The 27,936-nt window shown below is 31.7% G+C and overlaps 2 protein-coding genes across 2 annotated transcripts in view; one reads left to right on the top strand and one right to left on the bottom strand.

The window, feature by feature from the left end:
• LOC127730393 (uncharacterized) overlaps nucleotides 1–3,777 on the bottom strand; it is a 55,080-nt gene extending 51,303 nt beyond the window's left edge. Inside the window, exon 1 of the mRNA XM_052238774.1 lies at nucleotides 3,642–3,777. The gene's annotated coding sequence lies outside the window, so the exon portion shown is untranslated. The remainder of the gene's footprint in view (nucleotides 1–3,641) is intronic.
• A 10,862-nt stretch (nucleotides 3,778–14,639) lies between these two features.
• LOC127730392 (uncharacterized) overlaps nucleotides 14,640–27,936 on the top strand; it is a 91,431-nt gene continuing 78,134 nt past the window's right edge. Inside the window, exons 1-3 of the mRNA XM_052238772.1 lie at nucleotides 14,640–14,801; nucleotides 24,905–25,017; nucleotides 27,284–27,459. Coding sequence (XP_052094732.1) covers nucleotides 24,918–25,017; nucleotides 27,284–27,459 — 276 coding nt within the window. The 5' untranslated portion in view covers nucleotides 14,640–14,801; nucleotides 24,905–24,917. The remainder of the gene's footprint in view (nucleotides 14,802–24,904; nucleotides 25,018–27,283; nucleotides 27,460–27,936) is intronic.

Raw genomic sequence — 27,936 nt, 5'->3', positions numbered from 1 at the left:
ATTTTGACCTCGAGCATCACTGAAGATACACGGAATTCAAATATTTTGACCTCGAGCATCACTGAAGATACACAAATTGACGAAATGCGCATTATAATGTGTACCGTTAATGTGATTAAATACTTCAGGGACATAATATATTAGTTATCCTCCTCCCACGATACTTACTAGGACGTCGTTATATAAAAAAACATGTAAAATATACTAGATTTTTATTCTTTTTGATTTCGTGTATTTAAGGAATGACTGTAATATTTTTTCTGTCTATGAAGAAATAACATCAAAAATGTGGTGCACACTGAATAACCCGCGTAGCGGGTTATTTTAAAGTGTGCACCACATTTTTTATGTTATTTCGAATAGACAGAAAAAATATTACAGTCATTTCTTATAATTTAATTCTAAATTCCATTTTAAACCGGAGTAAACAATGAAAAAACGTTGATGACGTCACGGTCACATGACAATATTATGTCTATGAGCTGATAAACAAAACAACGTCAGCCAATCAGAAGACGCGTTACATCCAAAATTAAATTATAAGTATTTAAATCGGTTCCTCTGAATAGTGAAGTCATGGTTTTTGTTTAAGGTTAAAATCGATGAAAAGGTATAAAACTACATTTCCTCGTTAACTACTTTATAATTTAAATGGGTTACATTCGGAGGATTTTAAATAATAAGCTAAATTTAAATCTTAAATGATACATTCTTTTCCTATTATCATTCGATGTACTGTTACTAGTTTAAGAATATTGTTTTTGTTCAATTACTTCGTCTTGGAATATTTTTAGGATACATTAACAGTTTGAGGCTATTCAAAATGAAATAATTGTTTCATGCATTTAAATTCTGCACAATCCGTTCTGTGCATTGCACAATGTCGTGTCTATCTGTACTCTTTATGATGTTACTGTATGAAATCTTCTATGAATTACATGCACCGATATTAGAGTAAAGTATGATATGATTTGATATCAGCAGGTTCAATACCTTGATCTTGTTTTCATTAAATGCGAACATTATTTGATATCAAGATTTAACAGTTTATTATTGTTTTCATTGTGCATATCGACTGTTCCATAATAATAACAAATTGTGGCATAAACATTGTGACCAATATTAATAGTTTTTTATCAGATCAATCCAAAGAAGTATTAACAGGAAAAAACACCTTTTCTGGTAATATACTTTACCTTATGATCATCTCGCTCACAAATGGATTTTTTAGATATATATTAGTCAAGTACGAAGTCCATGTGTGTTAGCGTTGAAATAAAAGGAGAGTTAAAAAAAATCTTATTATACAAAGCAACCTGGTGAGCGTAAAATTCAATTAAAATGTTAAATAATGTTTAATCATTCAAAACAGTATAATGTATTACATATATTGTGAACTTAATACCCACAAGGGCGTTTCATAAATACAATTTACTGATCTTAAATTCAATTCAAATCATGCAATTTACTTAGCAGAAGGAAATTGAAACATTACGTCACCGAACTAACATTTTATATTACACTTGTTTATAAACAGTCCAATAGTTCAAATAATAAAAGGAATGTACGTTTGTTTAAATTTTTAGTTTTTAATGACTCGGTTGTCACTTGGAGTATTATGTGTCGTTTTAAAGTCACCATTGATTTTTTTGTGATTTGTACATTGCTTACACATGGGCTCAAATAGAAGAGCAATCCTCGTAAATTCTGTTACGCGGAGTCTGTGTCACCGTTAAAAATACCCTGATATCGATAAAAATCAGTAACGTCGAAAAAACATATTATTCCATAGTCTAAGAGTCCCATTATATAAAAAATGAAATCAGTGCATTACAATTTTTTGTTCAGTTCCAAGAGATATAATTGTATGTATTTCGATGTTATTTAATGACAATACAAGTTCGACGACTAACAACTTTAATTTATACTCTTCATCTTCTATTGATGAGGAATTAAACCCACTTCATTTACTGGTATCACGGGCACTTGTCTCCGAAAAAAATATTATACATTATATTAAAGTAAAATATATGATTTTTTTTTTCAGAGAAAAGTGCCTGTGACTTGTATGATGAATAACATCCATTTCAGAAATCAAACAAAATTAAAACATTGAAATTTGTCCCAAAATAAATAAGAAAAAAAAACCCAAAGAGAATGAGATAATGAAATAGAGCATGACTCCAATTACACGAGAAATTCAAAGAAAGCTATTGGAAATTGACGCAAAACAACTACTGGTAGGCCCACATGGATGCGGATTATAGAATTAATTGGTACGCGAAAAGTAAGCTAAACACGTCGACCATTTCTATCCTGTTTCTGGTCGATTACAATATAGAAATAAATGCTTCTGTCAAGACTTGTATAGTACGACACTATACAAATCCTTGATTTTGTGTAATGCATCAAACACAATTGTCTAACGTTGGTAGACGCGTGTAGAAATGTTAATGGCAAATCGTCATCAACTCATTACTACAGTTGTGTGTATTGTGTTTTAACTTGATCATGTTTAAGGCTTTCTCGATGAATAAAAAATGGGTGCTTTATATTATAATGGATTTATATAACATTAAAAGCGAATAAATGGTTCAAATAACATTATAAAGGGTATCATTAATATCATGATATAATTATTTTCCGACTCTTTTTTTTTTGTCTTGCCTGCGACGAATGTTAATGTTAAGTACTTTTAAAAGTTAATTTGATAGGAACTACTTGTGATAGATCAATGATAGTTTGTATAAAGTTGCATTATTATCAGTATATATCAGTTTGACGACTATTTTGAGGCCCTGCTCCCTAGGTCATAATCCAGCGACTTTGAATTAATTAGTAATTTTCAATATTATGGTTTCTGCTTAAGTCAGTTTGATAGGAACTACTTGTGATAGATCAATGATATTTTCTATAAAGTCTCTACATATCAGTTTGACGACTATTTCGACTCCGAATTAGTTATCAATTTTCAATGTTAAGTTTTCTGCTTTTAAGATAGTTTGATAGGAACTTCTTACAATAGACAACGATATTTTCTACAAAGTTACATAACTGTCTGTACATTTCTGTTTGTTGACATTTTGAGGCCCTGTCCACTAGTTCATGGTCCAGCGACTTTGAATTAATTCGCAATGTTGCTGTCCATCATATTGCCTTTTTTTTAATTGTATAACGACAGGCGAGTCATATCTCTCTAAGCTTTATACGATGGAGCACCCTTTTAGCTGTGTTGGATGTATAGATACACAGTAACGTCCGACCGGAATGCGATGAATTTTCAATATAGATCGACTTGTGAAACTTAATAAGGGATAATTTATTATCTAGGTTTAAGTTGTTTAATCTATATTAATTGTACATGCTTTCTGTTTCCTATAGATGTTGATAGTGTTCTTCGTGGACTTCCTTTGTACTTGCATTAATTTTATTTTTTCAAACACAATTAGTTCTTGGTGACGTCAATCAATTTCAAATGGTACCTTTATCATATCCAGTTTAATACGTACTTGTAAAAGAATGGAATATATTTGAACAAACCTATGTTGTTATTTTGATATTTGGTAATAATATCAAGATTTCATATTATTATTATCACTGTTTACACATGAAATAAAAAAAATAGTAAAACATCCACTCACCTTCTGGTAACTAAGACCTTTCTCCAAATAGATGAAAACGTCAGAGAAAATTAAGACCATGGATTAAGTTTTCGGTTATAGAATAATGTTTTGATTTTTGCCGTTAAGTGACGAGCGATTTAAATTATTAAATGGATTTGAAGGTTTCGCATTAGTATTTAAATGTGTATTCCATTTCTTTTTCTTCAAACCTTTTGTTTGCACATAGACTAATTTTAAAGAAGGTCACAGATTTTAATGTTTGTTAAATATATAGTTCAAGCATGAAAATACAGTTTAAAAAGTTCTCCAACAAATTATTAGTTAATGTATACAGTGAGGTGACCGTTTATGATTTTCTCTCCAATAATACAGAACTGGATATAAAATATAGTAGTCGAACGATAAACGTGGGAAATTATAACAAATAAAAAAAGGGAATATAACAAGGTGTATCATACTGGTATTAAATTATATTTATCCTTTGAAACTTTTTTATGCAGTACAGTAAGAAATCAAATTATCTTTGGACATTATCATATATAAATCTATATATAAATTATATTTGGACATTATCATATATAAATCTGTATATAAAAATGATAACTTCATTAATGACAACTAATCTTCAGTAGGTTCCAGTTAACATAAATAAAATTGAGAATGGAAATGGGGAATATGTCAAAGAGACAACAACCCGACCAAAGAGCAGACAACAGCCGAAGGCCACCAATGGGTCTTCAATGCAGCGAGAAAATCCCGCACCCGGAGGTGGTCCTCAGCTGGTTCCTAAATAAAATTATGTGCTAGTTCAGTGAAAATGAACGTCACACTAAACTCCAAAACATATAAATGAACTAAAATTAAAAAACATACAAGACTTACAAAGGCCAGAGGCTCCTGACTTGGGACAGGCGCAAAATGCAGCTTGGTTAAACATGTTTTGTGAGATCTCAACCCTCCCCCTATACCTCTAGTCAATGTATAAAAAAGAAACACATAGCAATACGCACCGTAAAACTCAGTTTAAAAGAAGTCCGAGTCCGATGTCAGAATAGGTAACAAAAGAAACTAAGCAAAATGACAATGATACATAAATGAACAAAGGACTACTAGCAGTTACTGACATGCCAGCTCCAAACCTCAATTAAACTGATTGAAAGATTATGTCTTCATCATATGAAAATCAAGTACAATCCCTCCCGTTAGGGGTTTAGTATCATACCATCACGTATCTACTAAGTTCTGATAGCAAAGCATTACTCGTTGTTGGTTTACAAACATTATTTTCTCTTTTTTTTTATTGTAACACTCCAATTTTAAGTACAAATTTAGTTTAATTGTATATCAGCGTTTAGTCACACTATGTAGCCTTTTTGCGAGGGGTGCATAAAACGAGCTCTAATAGCTTTACACAGTGTGGAGCAGCTGATCATATCGAATTTCTATACATCTTTATCCGTTACTATAGTTTTGCTTTGAATGATCAAGAACTTTTTAATTATACTGCAAATATTTACCACAATTAGATCAAAATTGAACAGCAATAATTGTCCTTTTCTTGATTTGGATATTTCTGTTTCACAAAGGAAACTCTATACTAAAATGTACAACAAAGGAGACTATTTCTAGTTCCCTATTGTTCATTTTTTTACGGAGAAGTTTCTTTGACTCCTTCTCATGGTGTGTATATTTCCAAACTCGTTCGCTATACCCGTGTCTATTGTGTTTGCAATGAACATAATCTATGTATAACCAATAAATTATGATTGCCAAAAACTAGTTAAAACGTTTACTAAATGTATTTAGTAGATATAAAGATTTGAATCGAAATTTTGATAGTACCTTTATGAATATTATTACAAAAGGATATCGCATTCTAATTCTAGAGTGTAGTTGTTTATAGTGTTCGTATATCAAGATACGATCCGTAAAAGGTGAATAGTCCTTTGACTAAACCTTTTCTTGAAAGTTATCATTCGTCGTAAGATCTTCCAGTACTGTCTTTATCAGTACAACCATTGATTTTGTTTTTCAAAAAATGAAAACAATACGTTATAAATTTCATGCGTTTGAAGCGCTTTTCTGGATTTACCTTCATCAGGAACGCTCAAATCCAAATATTTGAAAGCCAAGGATGTATAAAAACCGAAATAGTTTAAGAGCTATATGAACAAAAAGGACCTAAAAAAATAGCCAAATCCATCTAAGATCAACTTAAAGGAGTTGAAACCTTAGTTTCTTTATAATTTAAAAATTTATAAACGGACAATTTTAGAAAGGTTTGTTATAATGTTGAAGTACTGCCTACTGAGTTTAATGTAAACATACATTGCTATCAAGTTATTAACATTTATGATCCTGTACCCTGTCGATACTTATTTGGGATGACAATGTCATGCTTTTCTCCGACTGCTTATGATATTTTTCGCTAAATCCTTAGGTGTACTGGTTGTTTTTTCAGTCTGAAAAAACGTGGTCTTTTGTTAATTAAATTAGACTTGTGAACCAGCTTTTAGTAACTTCAATTAATATTAATTTGGTACTCTGAGTCTTTTGTCATTTTGTTAGTTGGTTTGTGCTTAGTACGTACCGATTTGATGAGTTCAATTGATTTTTTTATTTTGTTGAAATGTTGTTCTATAACACCACTGGCCATGGTTATGGAAAGGGTTAAGTGCTGACATGTTAATCACACCACATTTTTAATCATGGGCGGTGCCTGTCCCAGGTCAGTAGTCTGAAGCCCAGTGGTTGTCGTTGGTTGTCGTCTGTCATAATAAACTTTTGTTAATGTTATTGTTGCTATTATTATCACTAGAAGTTTATTTTTTTGTACAGCCAAATTAACCAATGAATGATTTTTTTTCAAGGAGAGATTTAAGTTCCCATTGAATGAACTCCACAGAGAACAATATTGCATTCAACAGGCCAGTTCACTTTAACCAAAATTTAAATAGCGAGATAAAGACCAACTGATTCTGCAAGGGGACAGAATTTTTCCTTCACACTTAAATCAGGCCGCTCGTTTATTAAAATTTTGGTATGGCTATGCCTTTTATAGCTTATAGATATAGGAAGATGTGGTATGAGTGCCAATGAGACAACTCTCCATCCAAGTTACAATATATAAAAGTAAACCATTATAGGTCAAGGTACGGCCTACAACACGGAGCATTGGATCACACCAAACAGCAAGCTATAAAGGGCCCCAAAAAGATTACTAGTGTAAAACCATTCAAACGAAAAACCAACGGCCTAATCTATATAAAAACGAGAAACGAGAAACACGTATGAACTACATAAACAGACGACAACTACTGTAATCAGATTCCTGACTTAGGACAGATGCAAACATTTGCAGCGGGATTAAACGTTTTAATGGTACCAAACCTTCTCCCTTTTCTGAAACAATAGTATAACATCACAACATAGAAAAACACACTATAAAATATCAATTGGAAGGCTTAACTCAATCAAAAAACGTAAATTAACACACAATGAACGAATAAATTTGACCTGTGACACCTGAATGCAATTACACAGTTAATAAAAAATTACAAGGGATAAATAATTAAAGTCAAAAGTAAATAAACAGGTTTAAACAAAGTTAAAGTATGATATCACTGTGAAATGTCAATTAATTTTTAGAAAATCATCACTTTTGAAGAAACCTGCGTCATATTATACACAGGTAAATGAAAATAATTTTGTTGTTAAGTATACTTTTTCTTCTGTGTGTATAAAATCTTCCGTTTAGGAATACCAAGAAATTTCTTTAATATCAATAAAACTAATCTAACACTTGGTACATATGGGGTGAATATCAACAATAAAACTATACAATTAGTGCTAGATAAAACTTCCTGTACAGGTCCAAGAACAGCATCTAAGGAAACATGTTGATGTTCATAGTACGAAGAAGTGAAAATTTGTAGTAATACCAGATAATCAAAGCTGGCTTATAGACAAGATCCATGTTAACATTAAATAACAAAAAAAGCATTACAAATAGTATCAACAGGTCAAATTAAAAAGAAAGTACGATTTGAGAGTACTCGCAGTTACTGACAGCGAGTAAAAACCAAAACAATTAATAATAAAAAATCATGCATCATGCAGTACTATACATTGTGGGTTGTATTCATCATTGAAGATCAAACGCATGATTACATGCAATTGTTAACAACCTTGCCATCTTAGTCTTTTGGTAGGTAATTGTCTCATTCACAATCATAGGTTCTCAAATTGTTCACATCTCGTCATTCTTATATTAGACGTGGATTAGAGAATACGTTACCAAAATAAACACCTCGCCTATTTGTCTTTTTAAACACCGTGAGGTAATATTTTTAAAGAAATCATATTTTTTTGTTTGTTTGTCGATTAACAATTATAGTTGTGATTTGCCATTAATTTCCGTCCGGCTTTCTTCCTTATTAAACGCACAAGTCTAAAAAGAAATAACTCGTAGATTTTGTTACTATCTAAATATGATAAAAAGCAGAGACATATAATACTTGTATGTATTATATGCGTCTGCTTCTACGTCTACCGTTGAATGACTACCGTCTTCTGGTTGACTATTCTGTCACCTTTTGGCTGTGGACATTTTGAAAAAAGAAAAACAGAATAAAGGTACTATATATATATTTAACAGCGTAGATTTAAAAATAAGTTACGATTGATTACTTTTTCAGTCAGGAGCCTCTTGAAGGATCCGAGACTACTGACAGATATCCTGAGTAGTTTAAGGCGTTCCAATCCCTAATGGTTTTTTGGTAAAACGATTCTTTCCTCTATGAGGTGTTACATACTTGGATCTTGAAAGAGGTTTTCACATTTTTCTGGAGATTCTATCTGAAGGTGTAAGTTTATGACTTACTGGGATATTTGCTTCCTGGTTGCTGATCTTATACAGCATGTTTAGACGTGCATTTTTCTTCATTCCTCTAACGATGTCCTATTTAGTTGTTCTAAAACACCGCTTACAGATGATCTATCTGTGTACCCGTTTGTTACATATCTGTCTGATCTTATTTGTACCATATCTAATTTGTGTGCATCTTTCTCTGGCACCATCTTCTTAGGCTTCATATGTCATTTATAGAGGAATTTTGGTCGATACCTATGCTGGTGGACTGTTAGTCCCTGAGGGTATTACCAAGCCCAATAGCCAGTACTTTGATACTTTGATGAAAATATGGATATTGTGTTATCAAAGTTTGCTGTTTCAAAATTTTGGAAATTATATTAAATTGAATTATATCTCCTTCATGCTAAGCTCGTATTCCTTCCTAATTTCTTATTTGGCTATACTTTTTGTCCTTTTTGGTTTATGAGCTCTTCATTCTTTTAATAAGTTTTTCGATTTTAAAATAATTTGGACTGGAGCATCACTGAAGAGTTATAAATTGTCGAAATGTGCATCTGGAGCAGATACGTTAGTATCGTTAATGTTATTATCATAAAAGTGTTTTGGCTGTGGGTTGGATATTGTGTATGTCGTATTTCACATTTTCCAATTTAGCCTTTTTTAAAGTAAGATTTTTCTTGGCTTCTGTTATTCTGTTCACGTCGGTATAAACAATGTTGTGGTCAGACAAGCCATGTATTTACCGCTACCTGGGAAGTCCTCTCATAGGTTCATAGAATAGTTGAGTTACCCCATGCATGGTCTACCAGTATATCGGTATTGGTGATTGATGTTGATTCTGGGTTTTAGGTCACGTTAAGTGGCCAGTTTATTTTTCCAGTCTCATCCAGGTAAATTGAAATCTCGAGCTGCAGTATTCTTCGCCGTTTTATAGCTCTACAGGAAAAGAATATTTTTTTCCAAATTACATGGCCCATAAAGAGCATATAAATCAGATACAATGATTGAAGTAATTGAGTCAACAATAAACTATTACAATATGATATATCACCATAAACTCAGAATCAGAGCCAAAACAAACAAAAAACACATTGATGTAAAATGCCAGTATCAAGACCTGTACTTTTTAAGTCAAAAGAACTACCAATAAAACTGTCAATTTTTGCCATAATCGTAAAGTTTTCTGGTGTCAACAACCAAACTTGCTTTGGAAGATTCATCTAAATTATCAAAGTTCTGACAAGTGCTAGAAATATACTGAAAGAGTTCATCTCTAAAATCATTATAAAATGAACATTCGATTAAGAAGTGACTCTCATCCTCAACTTTATCTGGGACTATGGCTGTGGCTATTTTGCCGGTGCCGGCAAAATAGAAAATGTGCTATTTTGCCGGCTCTGATAGTATATTTGTATAGCAATAGCTATTTTGCCGGCGCCAACAATATAGTGGATTTGTTATTTTGCCGGTTCTTTGTAAAAAGTGAATTCTAATATTTACTTTTGAAAAGTACTACGAAGATGTGCATCGCAAACTTCAAAGAATCAAATTATTACTCATATAGAAAAAAAATAACACTAACAATATTTGAGATACACATATTCGTTTATAAACATTTATGAGTTCAAGTGAAAATAGGAATTTGTAAAGACATTAAAGGTAAAAATATGGAGCATTCATTTGTAGCAATGAAATCATAATAAAACATGTAGTTGGAATTACTTCAGATTTAACCACTCACAGTCTAATATTGCATTAGATTAAAATCTCAGATTTTTTAACTGTATGGTGTAAAAAAATAAAAAAATGCATGTAAATTTTATAAAACATTACACAATCTAACAAAACCTATCACAAATCTTCAAAAACAAAAATGTTTAATCACATTTGCTTTTGAAATAATCTCAGTTCTTTGCATATCTACGGGTAATAACGTCGTCATATCGATGAGCGTACAGTGATTTTGTCATAGTTTGGTTAAGTTGGACATGATTGTGTTAAGTGTTTTTAATGACAAACAATGACACAATATAAACAATCGAATTTTTTGCTAAAGGAACTTCTAAACATAAATTAAAGCTGGTAAGTATCTTTGTCTATAGCTAATATGTTAGTACATTAAAATTTGTATCAAATAGTTAATAATTTGATACAGAATAATACGTGCGTATGTTAAACTTAAAAGTTGCTTATTCGTTTCTTATGCATAAAAAATTATTTGTTTGCTGTCTGTTACATCATATATTTCGTTATAATACTAAATTGCCGTCAATTATTATGAAAAATAGCTACATTTACACACAAATTAAGATTACTGAAAATACAGTGTCATGGTTTGGTTCAGTAGTGTCATGCTTTAGTTCATGTTCGACATGGTTCAGTTCTGTGATACCTGTCGTGTATGATGGAAGAGTAACGTTCAAAATAAACAGACATAATTTATACAACTATTGAAATTCTGTTAAAAAAATATTTTCGCCGATATCTTTTTTCTCTCGCGTTTAAACCATTCTATCATATTTCGAGGCAATATATTGTCGCCATTTTCTTATGTTGTTGTTTTGTTAACATACGAATAGATTTAAGCTTCACATATTAACGTTGATCTTCTACTCGCGAAAATACATTGCTCGAGAAAATAAGTCGTCTACAGTAAATTTAAGATATTATCATTATAGTTATAATTATAGAACACGTATGTATAAAGAAATCACGAGGATAATACATTAATGCATTTCAAAGGCAATTTTGCGTAAAAGTTTATTTTGAATACAAAAGGACCTAAGAAAGCACATAGTAATATATAATAAGTAGACCCGGTACGATTGCCAATGAGACAACTATCCACCCGAGACCAAATGACGTAGATGGTAGCAACTATAGGTCGTCGTACGGCCTTCAGCAATAAACAAACTACATACCTCTTAGAAAGCTATAAAAGACGCCGACAAATTAAATGTAAAGAAATTCGAAACAATAAGCGAAAAACAAATATGATATACAGTCACAAACGACAGCCACTGCATTACAGACTCTAGACTTTGGGACAGACACATACATAATATGGCGGGGTTAAACATGTTTGCGGGCTCCAAACCCTCTTCTCGCATTAAGCTGGGCAGTGGTGTAACAGCACAACAAAAAAGAACAAACTATAACCAAAAAAGAAATTGACTCATCAGATCGATACAAAGCAAAATAATCAAGTAACATAAACACCAAAGACACAAAGAACCGATCTGTGAGTACTCGCATTTACTGGAAGCTTGTTCCAAGCCAATAACAACTAAGAAAAAAATCATGAATTCATGACAAAAAAGTTACTTTTTTTTAATTTCAGAATGGAATTCTGCTGCCAATATTCATCTTCATCCATCTTATTCTCGGCTATTAAGAACGATGATTTCTTGCCTATCGGGTCAAAAATAAGGTCGTACACAGTTTAATAAATGTACTTGTACCAAACAAAATAACACTTGTATCTTTATATTATTTTTTTTCAATCACATTAAATATGTACATTTTCTCATTCTAAATACTAGATCGACAGAGTTTTTTTCTGATCTTATCGAAACGTTATTGCATAAAAGAAAAGAAGCTTAACGGGTTAAGTGATACTTCACAATACATTTATACAATATGACAAAAACAAAATCAGTTTTATTTATTCGTAAAAATAATTGATAAAAATTGATATTATATCGACCTAACTCTAATTCGAAACTGTGGTCTTTCATATATTTAAACTTGGAACTTTGTAAGTAGTTTTCATAGTAATTTCATTTATAGTTTATCAAAAAATGAGTTTTAGCTGTTGTCCATGTTAACATTTTGTCTCGTAGAGTGTTGAAGACTGCATGGTGCCCTCTCGATATCGTTTGGTTAGTTTTGTAGTTGGGTTACTGTATCATGGGCGTATGACCCCCACATCTCCTTTTATTTATCATAGACATAATCTAGTACAAAATAAAAACAACAGATGTATAGTAGCTAGAAAAAAAATGTAAAACAAAAATTATTTTTTGACTAGCTGCTACGTTTTTGCAACATTAGGTAGACGTCTCTAACCATTTGACTAGTCAGGACACCGCTCACGCCGATGATATCACCGGCAGAGTCCATCATGGACATACGGAGAAAAAGAGTCTAGGTTAAACAGAAGCAACGCTTTCTGTTTTTGTAATTTATTTGATCGAATGCCATTTAAAAGAGCAGTGGCTATATCAATTCTATCTTAGGAAACACCCGAAAAGTAAAAATGTATACTGAACGGTTTGCCGATTACGCCTATCAAATTTGGTCAAAAAGGCCTTTTACTTACTAGTCAATTGGTAAATTGTGTAACTTCGTTTTTTCACAAGCTCCTTCAAACAAACTATCAATATTAAAAGGTGAAACAAATATGTTTTAATTTGGATCCAAACCATGACAAATATGATCAAAACCATGACGAATTTGTAGACACTGAACCATGTCAATCGCTTAAATCCAAACCATATCAATTTCGATATTTTGGTTATCCTGCGTTAATTTCTTAAAAACAACAATTTCATGTAGATCGTTTGACTTACATTATAGATTCAAACATCTTATTTGCTCATTTGAAAAGATCTGAGGCAATCGCTCTGGGAAGTAACATAAATAAACCATGACCAACTTAACCAAACTATGACAAAATCACTCCCAGAAATCACTGTACTAAACGCTACTCGATGTGACGATCGACGTTACTATCCGTGATATCTGTAAACACAATCTTTTTACTGGCAAAATTGTCTTCCGCTTACCTAGAGCCGGCAAAATACATGTAGTCATTGCTATAGAAATATGCTATTTTGACGGCTTAAATTAAGATATATATCATCGGTTTAAATATTCAATTCCTTGATCCATGCTAATATCATTATTTTTTAACACAAGTAAATGGGTCAACATTGTAAAAGACTGGTTAAATAAATTAGGTTTTAGCCATCTTACTTTTGATACTATTAATTTAAAATATTACATAAATACTATCCAACAAAGAATCTTTGACCAGGCATATCAAATTATGAATTGTTCTATCCATAAATATGAAAAATTAAATTTCTTTTGTAAGACCAAAAAAATTGGAAAACGGCCCCCGTATATTGATATATGTAAATTCAAAACTGACAGATCAGTTTTTAGTAAATTTAAACTCAGTGCCCATTCCCTAGCAATTGAAAAGGGGCGTTACACCAACATCGAAAGAAGTAAACGCATTTGCTAATCCTGTAATAGACAAGAAATTGAGGATGAATACCATGTCTTCTCAGTCTGTCCATGCTATATATCACTGAGGGATACCTATATACAAAATATTAATAAAAATCTTAATTTCAATTTTATTAAATTGCAGTCGGCTATAACACTGAGGCATATGACCGCACTTTTAAATAGCAGTCTGCCAGTCATTATAAAAATCACCGTAAAGTATATTAATGATTGTTTTTTTTTACTGAGAACATCTGTATAACTTATATTTCTTTTAATATGTATCCTAATTTTTGTTTTTGTTTTTTGTACATGAACATTAATTATATGTTAACTGTCGATACACACATATTTATAGTCTTTTATCCCCCCTGTGAATACCACTGTCACTCTAATATAATTATAGTCAATTTATTGTCAGTTTATACACCTTATCGCTATTTAGTCCAATCCGGAAAAAACAGTCATTTAGACAACTTCCTGTTTGGGTCAACAGGCCGCAAACAAAGGTCATCAGTAACGAGCTGAGGGAGGGAAAAATTTAGAAAGCGATTATAGGAAACTTTGATAGATTATGATCCACTTTTTCCAAACTTCAAACACAATATTTTTTTGACTATAATTTGAGTACGCCATAAGATTTAAATGTGTTTGTGCTAATAAATATTGTCTATTGTCATAAAAAAAAGTAGATTTGATAATTTTAAGTTCGGCTTTGCTCTATCTTACAATATGATTACGGACTTCTTATGATCGATATATATGTTATTATTGCATTCATCAGTTTGTCACGGGATTTTTTTTTTTATTTACCGCAAAATCGCCTCCCTTTATAAATTTTGTGGGGAAAACTGGTACTTAAACTTACCTTCTATTTATCGTTGACTTTTCATGAAGAACCAGAAAAAGCAAGATGACCTGACAGGTGAAAGATCGGAAAGGTTATAATAACAACGAACAGCTGAGCCTGAGTGAAGTTAGGCCCATGACATAATTTTGCAGAAGAAGTTAGTCAGGGTGCAGATTTCATGGAACAGACCAACAAAGAATAAAGAATAATAAATATCTAGGTCTAGTATGAACTTTTGACAGATTTGCATGTTTGCATGATTGAATACATGGTTCAAACCATATCAATGTTCAGCTGTTTAACAGGTTGGGAACAAACCCTCTACATGGTGTTTTTACCTGTATAGAGGGATAATCCTTCTATAGAGGGATAAAATTATCCATCTATCGAGGGGTATTTTTGTTTAGACTGGATTTAAAGCAAAATAGGGCAGATTGGCATTTTCTAGTTATATTAGCTATAATCTATAGCATTGTATGCTTCAACAGAGACATATAATACAAGAGATTCGCAACTCGGCGAAATCCCGTAATAACACGCGGCCACTAGTTAAACCTCGCGAGTTCTCCTTAGGTAATAAAGTCATTAATAAAAGTATTAAAAGTACTCGAAGTAAGGACGAATGTTTAAGCATAACATAAACTGTTTCAGTGTTAAATTTATCATAATTAATTAAATATAATTTGAGTACATATATAATTATTTATTTTAATGTAATTTTGATTTTAGATTTGTATTATTGAAAAAGAGACATAATTTGATATTGTATAAAAAAAAAACTGATATTAAATAATTAACACTTGATAAATTGTGTCAGAGTTCATTTTATTTGATAGTTACATAATGGGTTTCTATTGAATATACACCTGTCTCGGAGACATAATTTCACAGTGTGACATGTATATTAGGTTTGAATTATTCGATGACCAGGTAAATCACGAACATGTTATAAATAATGAGTTTTAATTGACACCTTGTAAACAAGAAGTTGTCACACCACAGGTGTCCACACTCTTTCCAAAAATACAAGTCACAAAATGTATAATTAATTAATATGGAAAAAAACTTAATTTATTTGTTAATTAATTGTTAATCATGATCATGATGATAGGCTTTGTTTTTTATTCTTCATATTTATAAATTATTAAAATTTTATTTATTTTTATATTCCTCATTTATTAGGCTTTCATTGAGTTTTTTTTCTGTAGGATTGTCGGTAAATGTTTGATTTCTAAGTGTTGTTTGACAGTTTTATCATATAGGCTTGCATTGAGTTGTTTTTTTAAATGATTGTCGGTAAATTTATGGTTTCTTCATGTTCGAAGTGTGTATTGAGAATTAATATTTAAGAAAATTACAATTAATTTCTCATTTGAATAAAGCTTCATTCATGTGCACGCAATATGGAAAATTCCGATTTTATTTCGTGGGATGACGATCTTAATTTCGTGGGATGACAATCTTAATTTCGTGGGATGACAATCTTAATAGTTACGACTTAGATATACTCCTAGTTGAATAAACTGATAACGAACTCTTTGTTGATAGTGAAAAGGACGAAAACATAAGCGAGAGACCCACCAACAAAAACAATTGACAATACTGCATACATAGATGGATATGTGTGTCCTCGAAGCAACAAAAAATCTATAAAAAAAACACAGGTCATACATCAAAGCAACACGGAAGACACTATTTAAAAAGTATTTTATAACCTTGTTTCCACGAGACAATCATTTGTAGTGGTTTTTGTCTTTTAATCATTTGTAGCGGTTTTTGTCTTTTTATTCTGGGGTAAAGAGATGGCAATTTAAAAGTAAGATTGTTTATGTGTATACATATACAAATCCTTGGTGTAAATAAAATCTTTTATTATCAAATATATATATATATATATGTATATATATCTTTTGCAGTCACCATTGAAATGTCCTCAATACGATTTTAATTTAAAAATGAATTAGGTTCCTGTTTTGAACGAGAAGCGTAGTCTGAAACGACAACAGATGCATATGAAGCTCATTCATAATATAACGACCAGCAGAAGGTTTCCTTTACTAGGAAAATTTTACTCCTTTTGTAAATTTACTGCATTCGTTCATCTTTGGCACCCTAAAAAGAAGAAAAAAACAATGACTTCAGAATAGGAGAAAATAAACAACTTTGCTATAAACAGAATGAAAAATGAATAACAAAATGCAGGCTATAAATTTCATAGTGCACAAAAAAGAAGGACTGATTTAAGGAAATTTGTCCATGAACAATTTCAATATTTAGCCAGTTTAATAAAAAATTTCGGGTATCAATCAGAAAAAATCGCCCCATTGTTGGATCAAATTTTACGAAAATAGTCTTGTTTTCACGAAACAACATTTGGGAGTACTATTGGCCCATAAAATTATATATTTATTAGCATATTTTCAAGTTTTAAGAAAAAAATTGGGAGATCACATGGTTTCTACGGCAATAGGTGAAGTAAAATGGGCCGAGTTTTAACTTTGTTTGTATTTGATTAATCTCATCATTAGAACACATTTTATCAATAACAAATTATTAGAATTAGTTTTTTGTAACTTTTAAATATACTTGCATGCTTTAGCTGTGAAAGGTATCGGCATTATCCATTAGAAAAATCGTGAGGCGTAGAACCTTTTACACAACAATACGGGTTATTACCCATAAATCCATCGGATTAATCGGCTTTCCGGTGGCCACGTCATTTCATTGGCTGTTATATAGACTCTACTAGAGTTGCGAATCTCTTGTATTATATGTCTCTGGCTTCAATAAATGCACTTTATTAAAAATTGGGATACCCAGTTTTTTGCTAAAGTGACAGAACTTGAAATCTATTGTATAGCTATCTGAACATCTGATCAACAAGAAAAAGGGACAGTTGACCTTTAAATTTTATGTTAAATCTAACTATAGAAATTCTGTTCAGTGAGGCATAACTGAGTAGAATTTACCTGATCGTCACAGCTTTCAATTATGATGAACAATAGATTGTATATTCAGTCAGTTTAGCAGTAAACTGGGCATGTACAAATTAAATTAAGTACATCAATTGATGCATACAATGCTATAGATTATAGCCAATATAACTAGAAAATGACAATCTGCCCTTTTTTCTTTAAATCCAGTATAAACAAAAATACCCCTCTATAGAGGGATAATTTGATCCCTCTATAGAAGGATTATCACTCTATACAGGTAAAAACACCATGTAGAAACCTGTTTAAGGATTTTATTTCGCAGTTGATATTAACATTTTATCTTCATACTTTTCTTCTAATTATTTTGGAACAACAAGCTGCTCCTCATAGTCTTGCACCGTGTGACCAGGTTTATATATATATATATATATAGATTCTACCACTGCATCGAGTTTGATACGATATTTATCCACTCGAGACAGTTAAATTTTCAAATTTAAAACGCAAGGCTCGCCGAGCGTTTTAAATATTTAAAATTTAACTGTCGAGAGTGGATAAATATCGTATTACACGAGATTTGGTGGTGGAATCTGTTTCTCTAATGATTTTCAAACAATACGCAGGCAAACTTATTCCTTCTTTTCGAATGATCTGCAAAAAGATGTGTTCTATCTATGTGACGTCATCAGGCATGGTCGCCTTTTTTCATGCCGTCACAATAGGAAATTCAGAGGAAAGCAAGAAAATTCGACGTCATAATCAGATTTTAACCAATGAAGAACTGAGATCAAACGATTGATGCTCTTACTTATATTTAATCTGCATAGTTCTTTATTTTAGTGACCTAAAATACAGCTGACATGTTACATGTATGTTGTAATTTGATCACCAAAAGTGGTGACTCTAGCTATTATAATAAAAGAGTATAAATTAAAAAAAATCCTATGCTGTATTTGTTGCCATAAAAGACATTAGGATGATACATAATAATATTAGATACATATATTATAGTGTACAGCCTAAGTAAATTACGTAGGCTGTACAATATAATATATGTATCTAGTAACTCTCTTAAATAAAAATTGTTGTTTTTCACAGCCTCTTAATTACTGTAATTAAGAGGCTGTGAAAAACAACAATTTTTATTTAAGAGAGTTACACATGTGTAATGAAATAGAAGTTCATCCATAATGTAAGTTCCAAGTGGAAGAAATATTCTGTAATATTATTTCCACTGGAGCAAATATTACAGTTTCTTTTCCTTAGGCCAAAAAAAATAAATATGTGTGTTTCCGGTATCCCGGCCGACCCTATTTTTTTAAAGCTGATTTGCCGACCCTAGGTAGCAATACACAGTTAGGAGTTTGGTTTCGCATTTTGGCCCTGGTGGATTTTTCAAATATGAAAGTTATTGTGTAATGAAATTCATTTTTAGACAGCTGAGTACTAATTTAGCCTTTAAAGGTGGTTTATAAGAACATCAAGATTATTTTTTACATGTTTTATGGGCTATTTTCTGTTTGACTCTGTGTATTTTCATAGCTAGACCGGTCATCGGTCCAGAAATTAATTTAAAGTTTACAAACACTTTTTTTCTACACGAAGTTTTTGACGCAATTTTACAAAAAAATGAGACGAAAGACATATGATTTTCATTGGATTTATTGAAAGATATATGTAAACAGTTTCAGAAAAGGTACTACTTGAAGTGATTGATATTCTACTTTTGGCCAAATTTTGGGGAAATATGTGACATCTTTTCCCCCCTTTTTATACGACCGCAAAAAATTTTTTGGGATCGTATAATGGTATGATGTCGTCGTCGTCTGCGTCGTTGTCCGAAGACACATTGGTTTCCGGACAATAACTTTAGTTTTAGTGAATGGATCTCTATGAAATTTTTTAAGAAGGTTCAGTACCACAAAAAGAAGGTTGGGATTGATTTTGGGGATGATGGTCCCAACAATTTTGAATTGGGGGTCCAAAAAGGGGCCCAAAACAAGCATTTTTCTAGTTTCAGGATAATAACTTGTGTATAAGTATTTCGATTGCTCTGAAATTGTACCACAATGTTTAATACCACAAGGAGAAGGTTGGGATTCATTTTAGGGGTTATGGGGCCAACAGTTTAGGAATTAGGGGCCAAAAAGGGGCCAAAAACAAGCATTTTTCTAGTTTCCAGACAATAACTTGTGTGTAAGTGTATGGATCTCTCTGACATTGTACCACAAGGTTCCATATAACAAAGGGAAGGCTGGGATTGAGTTTGGGGTTAATTGCCCCAAACATGTAGGAATTAGGGGCCAAAAAAGGGCCAAACACAAGCATTTTTCTAGTTTCCAGACAATAACTTGTGTGTAAGTGTATGGATCTCTCTGAAATTGTACTACAAGGTTCCATACTACAAAGGAAAGGCTGGGATTGAGTTTTGGGGTTATTGCTCCAAGGGGGGGGGGGTTCAAAAAGTTGGGGGTGGGGGAATTTTTTTCCCAATTTTTCAAGGGATTCATATTTTTTTTTCAAAATTTTTAGAATTTCAAATTTTTGAAAAGTTTCAAGAAGAAATCTTTAATTGCACAGTATTGCGCAATGGATTTATAAGATCTTTTTTTGTGTCAGAAACCTATATTATGTCAAAAATTTGATCACAATCCAAATTCAGACAGTATCAAGCGTGAATATTGTGTCCAAATTTGCCCCAACTGTTCAGGGTTTGACCTCTGCGGTCGTATCAGGCTGCGCTCAGTGAAGCATTTTATTGCTATATTTTATAAGAAAAAAATGCAGATTGTTGCCATGGATACACCAAAAAGAAATAATATTTTACCATTTTATATACTGGATATGAAATCTATGGAAGATTCTAATTACATACATATGCACATATATGACACAAACAGTAGGCTTAATATTGCAAGAAGGCAATGAAAAGGGGATGGTAAAATTTATGAGTGAAAAGGCAAAAATTGGAAATTCCGGAATTACTCGGATCTCGTTCCGGCAACCGTTTCTCATTTCTCATTATTATATCACCCAACATGGTGGCGCACATGCTATCCGCATCCAATCTACAAGTTACTAGTCTATTGGCTTTAAGATTCTTAAAATGTGACCACATGGATATTAAGAGAAACGAAATCATGGTTGTAGAAAACCGCAGAATGCTGCTAGATGTTTTTGAAGATAAACACGGTAAAATAACAAGCATAAGTGAACATGAATAAACTTGTGGATCAGTCATTCTGCAACCAACTGCATCCATGTTTAGAGATGTCATGTGTAGAAATGATTTAACATGTCAAACGCCCATAGAATTACAGTACTACTCAAGTGGTTAAGGAGTTTTAGATCTATGTTCCTACTGTAGTGAAGAAAATGCTGAGGTGGATCAGGAACTGAAAAAACAATATAAAACTGTTATCCCAATATGTGGGGAATGTTGTATCAATGGGAAATATCCAATTGTACAAAGACCCTATGGCAAAAAGTGCTAAGATCTTGCAAACTCAATTGAACTCGTCTGTTGGAAATGTGTTTATATGTTCAATATATTAAAATAAGGTGTTGATAGAGTTATTTTGACATGTGTTTTGAAATTATATTTGCCCTGACATCTTGTCAGAAGTGCAAATTGTACTTTTGCATTCACTTGGCATCTGTCTTCATGCATCAATTATATTATGACATTTCTAGAAAAGCAGAGGACATTTACCCTATCGGTGCTCCTGGTCCATGCTCCATTTTTGTTGGCTAAGTCCCTGGATGTAGTCTTAGTACCTTGATATGTGAGACTTGATTGATGATTGGTGTTCTATTCATGGTTTACCTTTATTTCACTTTTATTATCATAGGCACACATACAAACATACATTGGTTATTCTTTTATTCAAAAGAAAAAAAAAAGAAAAGAAAAAAGACCCTACCTACCTACCCTATTTTTTTCAGTCATGAAACAGGAAAACACATATTTTTTTTTTGGCCTTACAGAATAAAGGATATAGAATACTTGTTCCAACAGGAACAGATATTATGACATTGTTTTAACAAAGTTTCTAGGGGAACTTAATTCTGTAAGGTGGAACAAACATGGGTTGACAATGTATAGTAGTTATATATATAACTGTATCATCTTCTGAGGCACTCCTCATGGAAAAGCATAAACATTGTAGAAGAAGAAATGCAAACATGTACTAGCATATGTGTGCATTAGTATAAAGGTCAACAGTATTATGTCCAATACACATGATACATGTACAACTGCATGTTATGTAAAAATAAAATAATAATATTATACAAATGTTAAATATTGACCTATTTGTCAACTTGTTGATTTCAACAAGTGATCTATTATTGCCAGTGTTTTAGATACAAAATTTGTAAATAGGGTGTACACACAAAACATAAAATTTCCTGGTAATTTTATCATGATGGTATACACAAAAAAAAGATCTGAGAATTATACATAACTTTTCACTGTTGAATTAACACAATACAATCAGAAATAAATTTTTTACAATCTGCAATGCCCAGCGTAAAGCTTTAGTTAAGCAGTAAATCCTGTTTAGCATTTTCATATCTATTTCTTTCTGGTTGAGGACAATTGATATATAAGCGTCAATAAATAGTATATATTGATTCTTCTTCTTAAAAAAATCCGGCATGAAAGATCAGGAAAATATTAGACTATCATTTGGGCTAGGCACTGACCATTCATCTTTCGATTAAAAAAAGTCTGCACACCTCCCCTCCCCCAGCCACACAAACACTCACACAGAGTCAATGTCTAATGCAGAGGTTCCGTTCAGTTCATACTATCTAACAAAATTAAAAAAATTCATATTTTTTGATATCCTAAACAGAAAAATTCTTACCTGCTTAGGAATTTGTATAATTACGGTTATTCTACTTTGTAAATATAAGCTTTTTTTTAAATCAAATTCTCTACATGAGGCATCAGATTTAAGGTCCCCATTCTGATCAGACATGACAAGGTATTTATACATCCCACACAATCATTCTGAAGCCCCACTTTGGGAAAGGTTTTACTGTTGGTCAGATGAAGACCAAATTGGAAAGCTAGCTAGTCAAAAGCCATTATCAAAGGGTAACAATAAAAAAAAAATAATGTATCTTAGAATAAAATGTCAGGGTATTAGAATAAGAATAAGACTATTTACTGTTCCAATGAATGGCCCTTGTTGGGAAGCATGACATTTACATACAGAAAATAATGCACTATGGTGGTGTATTCTATATCAGGTGGAACATAATGTACATAAAATTCTATCCAATACTCCTTTCGTTAATGATGATAGACTTAAGTGTACAATTGACATGTATTTGATGATTAAAGATTTTTTACGACTCCACATGCATCTACAGATGTAACATTGCCAGTATTTTTTTAATGAATACAAAATTTAAAATGTTTTGTGAAAAAGTTATGTGTAGGCTCGTGCCTTAAGTGCCTACACCCATGGTCATAGAAATACCAGGCATCTGTCTGTCCGTGTCTCCCACCAACCAGTCTTCTAAGTGCACGTCTAAACGCTCTCAAGTACATGTATACAATTGTTGCTAGATTTTGATAAAATGCATATCTAAGCTATGTCTCAAACAATTTGAAAATCAGTGCCAACTAACTCTTTTTAAAAGAGTTGTGTCCCATGGAACTATTAATTATTTGGAAAATTGCATTGTTAGGATGCTCACATGTACATTTTTTGCCAGATTTGTATCAAATTTCAATCAAAGGTTTATATATGCAATAACTTGGACAAGTTCTGGGAACATTGTTGTTTGATTTTGTATGTGAAAGATAAACATTTGTAATACATGTATTTCCAAAAGATGAAGGCAAATTGGTCCACAAGAAATCACGGATGGTCAAAAATACATCAAAGATTACTTGAACAATGCAATTTTGGTTTAGGAAGTATGAGGTTTCCTTGAATAGCATTTCTCAAGAGGTTTGGATTTTGGTCTGAAACATAATGAGACTTTCTAGTTAAGATATGATTGGGCATTCTTTTTAATACACATAACTTTGTGATATTTTATTCTCTGTTCAACTGTCATCCAGTTTAATTATTTGAATAAGGGCCTAGATTAAAGAAGATGCAAAAGTGTCTGTATCTACTATGATTCTAGGTTTCTAGCAGCAACTCTCTTTTGTAATTTCAAGATTCTGTTTTAACCTTAAATTTAAACTTACTATACTACTATACTCTACACTCATAACACTAAACAACTTAAATAAGTTAGGGGTAAGCTACAATAACCATTATAAAATAATTTTTCTACAATCTAAATATAGAATTTTTTAAAAACTTTTATAGTAGATGAAATCTAAATGAAATTTGGGAGCAGATCAATCAATTTGGTTTGTCCAGGTGAGGGAAGTGTAAAGTTTAATGTCTAAGAGGCTTTCACGTATGGAAGATTGTATCACTTGATTGTTAATAGTTCAACAGCTTTCACTTTAATGTTTCATTGCTTCAAAAAATACAAAAAAAGTTCACGTTAAATTTTTGGAAGACAATATAACAGCATACCCAAGATGTTAACATGGTTAATATAATATAGTATTCGGCAACAAAAGTACAGCTTAACATCTAAAGATGGTATCATGAGACTTTGAGGTCCACACAAGGGATAGGATTAGTGACAATTACTTATATTGAATAGATGTATGTTTCTAAACAAATTTTATGTATTTCAATAAAAAATATCATTTTACACTTTAGACATATTATAATAATCTATACACATTTCCCTTGTTCACAAATACATCTTTTTCAGATTCAGTGGCGGATCCAGGGGGGGGGGTCGGGGGGTTGGAACCCCCCTTTTTTTGAAGACCAATGCTTTTGAATGGGGACATATGGTTGGAACCCCCTTTTTAAAAATGGCTGGATCCGCCCCTGAGATTAGGTTCTTTAGAAATTACTTTCAATATTTTGGGAATTCCTGTTTGTGTCTCAGTTTCAGTCATTTTACAACCATATACTACATTGAACATATATGATAATACCTATGACCTCCATGAATATTATATTGAATATATCAATAAAGTGGATGTTTGTTTTTGAAATTTAACTGAATATAAACATGCTATCTAAGATGTCCATACAAACAGAAAGTCATTTCTGGTAAAGCAATATATATGTAACCAGAACTGCAATTGGTGTATTTTCCAGCTTATAACAAAATATCAGACCTGCAAACCCTGTAGGTTTTAGGAATTTAACCCTAAATACACATATTTGTTTCAAACAAACTTAATATGTGAAAATGATATTTATTGTTAATTTATTAAGAATAAAAAATAATTGTGACACCCTATGTGGATGTTTACAGCAGTTGAATGTTTTGCTTTGTTTTTTAGGTTGGTTAGAATTATGTTTTGGACTGTAATTGCTGGTGGCAGTAGCATCATTTTTCTGTGGCAGTTTATCAAGCCACAACCAAAACCAATAGATGGTGTTTACAGACAACCAGGTAATAATAACCTTAGAAAAAGAAAGTACAATGCTAAAGTTAAACAATTATCAACAAGGACTAATAACCATATGACCCCAGGAATGAACTAATAACCATATGATCTAAGGAATGAAACCTAGAACTTAAATAACCATATGACCCCAGGAATGTAAACTAGAACTAATAACCATATGATCTTAGGAATGCAAACAAGAACTAATAAACATATGATCTAAGGAATGAAATTTAGAATTAATAACCATACCATCCGAAGAATGAAATCCAAATGAAAAAAAAAAACAAAAAACAAACAAACCTTATGTGCTGATCTTGAGAAGATTGTTTTGGTTTGTTTTTGTTGTTGTTATTGTTTGCCTTGGTGGTGTACACCTCACATCTGCTTTTATTCATATACACACGTACAACGTAATAAGCTTCTTGGTGGTGTACACCTCACATCTGCTTTTATTCATATACACATGTACAACGTAATAAGCTTAGCATTAGTAGTGCATTGAGATTATCAAAAGTGAGATAATAATTCTAGTACCTTTATTTTGATAGATTGGACAAATTTTCTTTTCCTTATGTTATATACCATTTCCTCCTCTAATTTCTTGTCTCTTAGTCTACACTGTCTGTAAAATGAAATCAACATATTTGACTTATTTTCATTTCAATTTCATCTTGCTGAACTCTTGCCTCTAACATGAGTAATGAAATTATGGATACTGCTACATGGTAACTGCTACCACTTCCATTACTTTTTTTAACAAGAAAAATCATAGCTGAAATATTTTGTTCCATGTTTTCTTTTTGTTAATTTTTTACCAGATTTTCGAAGGAAAAATCAGTTATTGATTTGGGGATGTACGGCCGGCAAGCGGGCGGGCAGGCGGCTGCCAAACAGTGTCCGTTTATTAACATGAAAATGCTTTGACGAAATTTTTTCAAATTTAGATATGTTGTTTCCTGTGACTATATAAAGGTCAAGTTCAATTTTCAGCATTTTAGCTTTTCTCGTTGTTGAGTTATATCCCTTTCCAATAATCAAAAGTGGTACTTATTATGTGATTAATTTATTTCCCTTCGAACAGAAATGGTTAAAATATATATATAAAGTTTGATCACACTTACAGATAAGTTTTATAGCTTTTTAAAAGACATTGTATTAATGATAAATGACATTTTGGATTTTTTTTTTCTTTTCTTTGGTAAATTATTTGAAGAATTTTGTGGTAGGTTTGTTTGTTATTCTGTATAAACTAATTGTCTGAATGCTATATATATATTTTTTTTTTTTTGATGAAGTGAACTCCTTTAAAAACTAAGCTTATATTGTCTATTAATAAACATATATTTAGATTTCATCAAAAATTGTTTTCTTGGGGTTCTTTGATATGCTGATTCTAACAATGTTTTAGTGGTTAAATCATATCTAATTTTATTGATTATAATTTGAAAATATATAACATCATATCTAATTTTAGAGAACTATTTTTTAGTGGTTAAATCATATCTAATTTTAGAGAACTATTTGTTTATCATTTATTCAGTTTGAGTTATTTCCCTTTGAACAGAAAATTAATAAGTATATGGATAACATTAAACTGTCTTTCATTTCAACAGAAATTAAACATATATAGGGTTCTTTCAAATGCTGAATCTAAACCTGTATTTAAATATTGGATTTTTGGGCCCAGTTTTCAAGTTGGTCCAAATCAGGGTCCAAAATTAAACTTTGTTTGATTTCAACAAATTGATTTTTTGGTTTTTTTTTAATCTAACCATGTATGTAGAGTTTTTTGACTTTGGGCTCCTTTATCAAATTGGTCCACATTGAGGTCCAAAGGGTCCTAAATTTAAACTTTTGTTTGATTTCATCAAAAATTGAATTCTTGGGGTTCTTTGATATGCCTATTCTAACAGTGTACTTAGATTTTGGATATTTGACCATAATAGGTAAATGTCCAATTTCAAATTTTTCAGTTGTTTGACCACATTCATTTTGTGTCACAAACCTATGCTGTGTCAAATATTCAATCACAATCCAAATTCAGAGCTGTTTTAAGCTTAAATGTAGTGTCCATACTTGCTCAACTGTTCAGGGTTCAACCTCTGCAGGAAATCTGGTTTGATGTCACTCTGACAGCTCTTGTCTGGATCTGTCATAGGGAAAATCAGACCACTAATATGCATGTTTTCTTTCCTGATGTCATATCACCAGCCATTGAGAACCTATACCTTTCATAGATTAGATTTACATAGGTATGAGTTATTTCAGGGAAATGGTATCATGTGAAGAAGTTTATATTTATGCTCCTTTTGAAACGAAATCGATGGAAGAACAAGAAAAAGAAAGCAGTTGATGGTAATAGTTACAGTAGTCGTGGTTACGGAATGGGAATAAATGATATCCATGTGTTAGAAAAAGTCCAGGAATTAGAAAAAGATCCATATGTAAGACATTTTCAAAAAGTTTTGAATTAATATACAGATATGTTTGATAGAGTTACATCACATGCTGAATTTTTTCAGTTTAGTTGGAACCCATTGATGTAAAATTATTGTATTGAAAATACTACAGTGTCATAATGCTAACCCCTACACCCCCCCCCCCCCCCCACACACACACACATTGATTATTGTAATAAAAGAAGTTATTTGTTATTTTAGAATAAGCCTTCACTGGAAAAAGCTAAAATGAACAAACACAAATTTTCACACAATTTGTTAAGTTGTCCAAAAATTTGAAAATGCCTTCTTCAGAGAAAATACATATACATGAATCAGGTACAAAGTGAGATTTTTTTATTATACTCAATATAAAAATAAGGAGATGAGGTTTGATTGCCAATGAGACAACTATCCACCAAAGTTAAAATAAAGTGGATATAAGCAATTATAGGCAAGCGTACGGCCTTCAAAAATGAGAAA

The sequence above is a fragment of the Mytilus californianus genome, unplaced genomic scaffold (assembly GCF_021869535.1).
Source record: "Mytilus californianus isolate M0D057914Y unplaced genomic scaffold, xbMytCali1.0.p SCAF_2, whole genome shotgun sequence".
Lineage (NCBI taxonomy): Eukaryota > Metazoa > Mollusca > Bivalvia > Mytilida > Mytilidae > Mytilus > Mytilus californianus.
The sequence above is the reverse complement of the archived record's forward strand: the minus strand, read 5'-3'. Positions and strand labels throughout refer to the sequence as shown.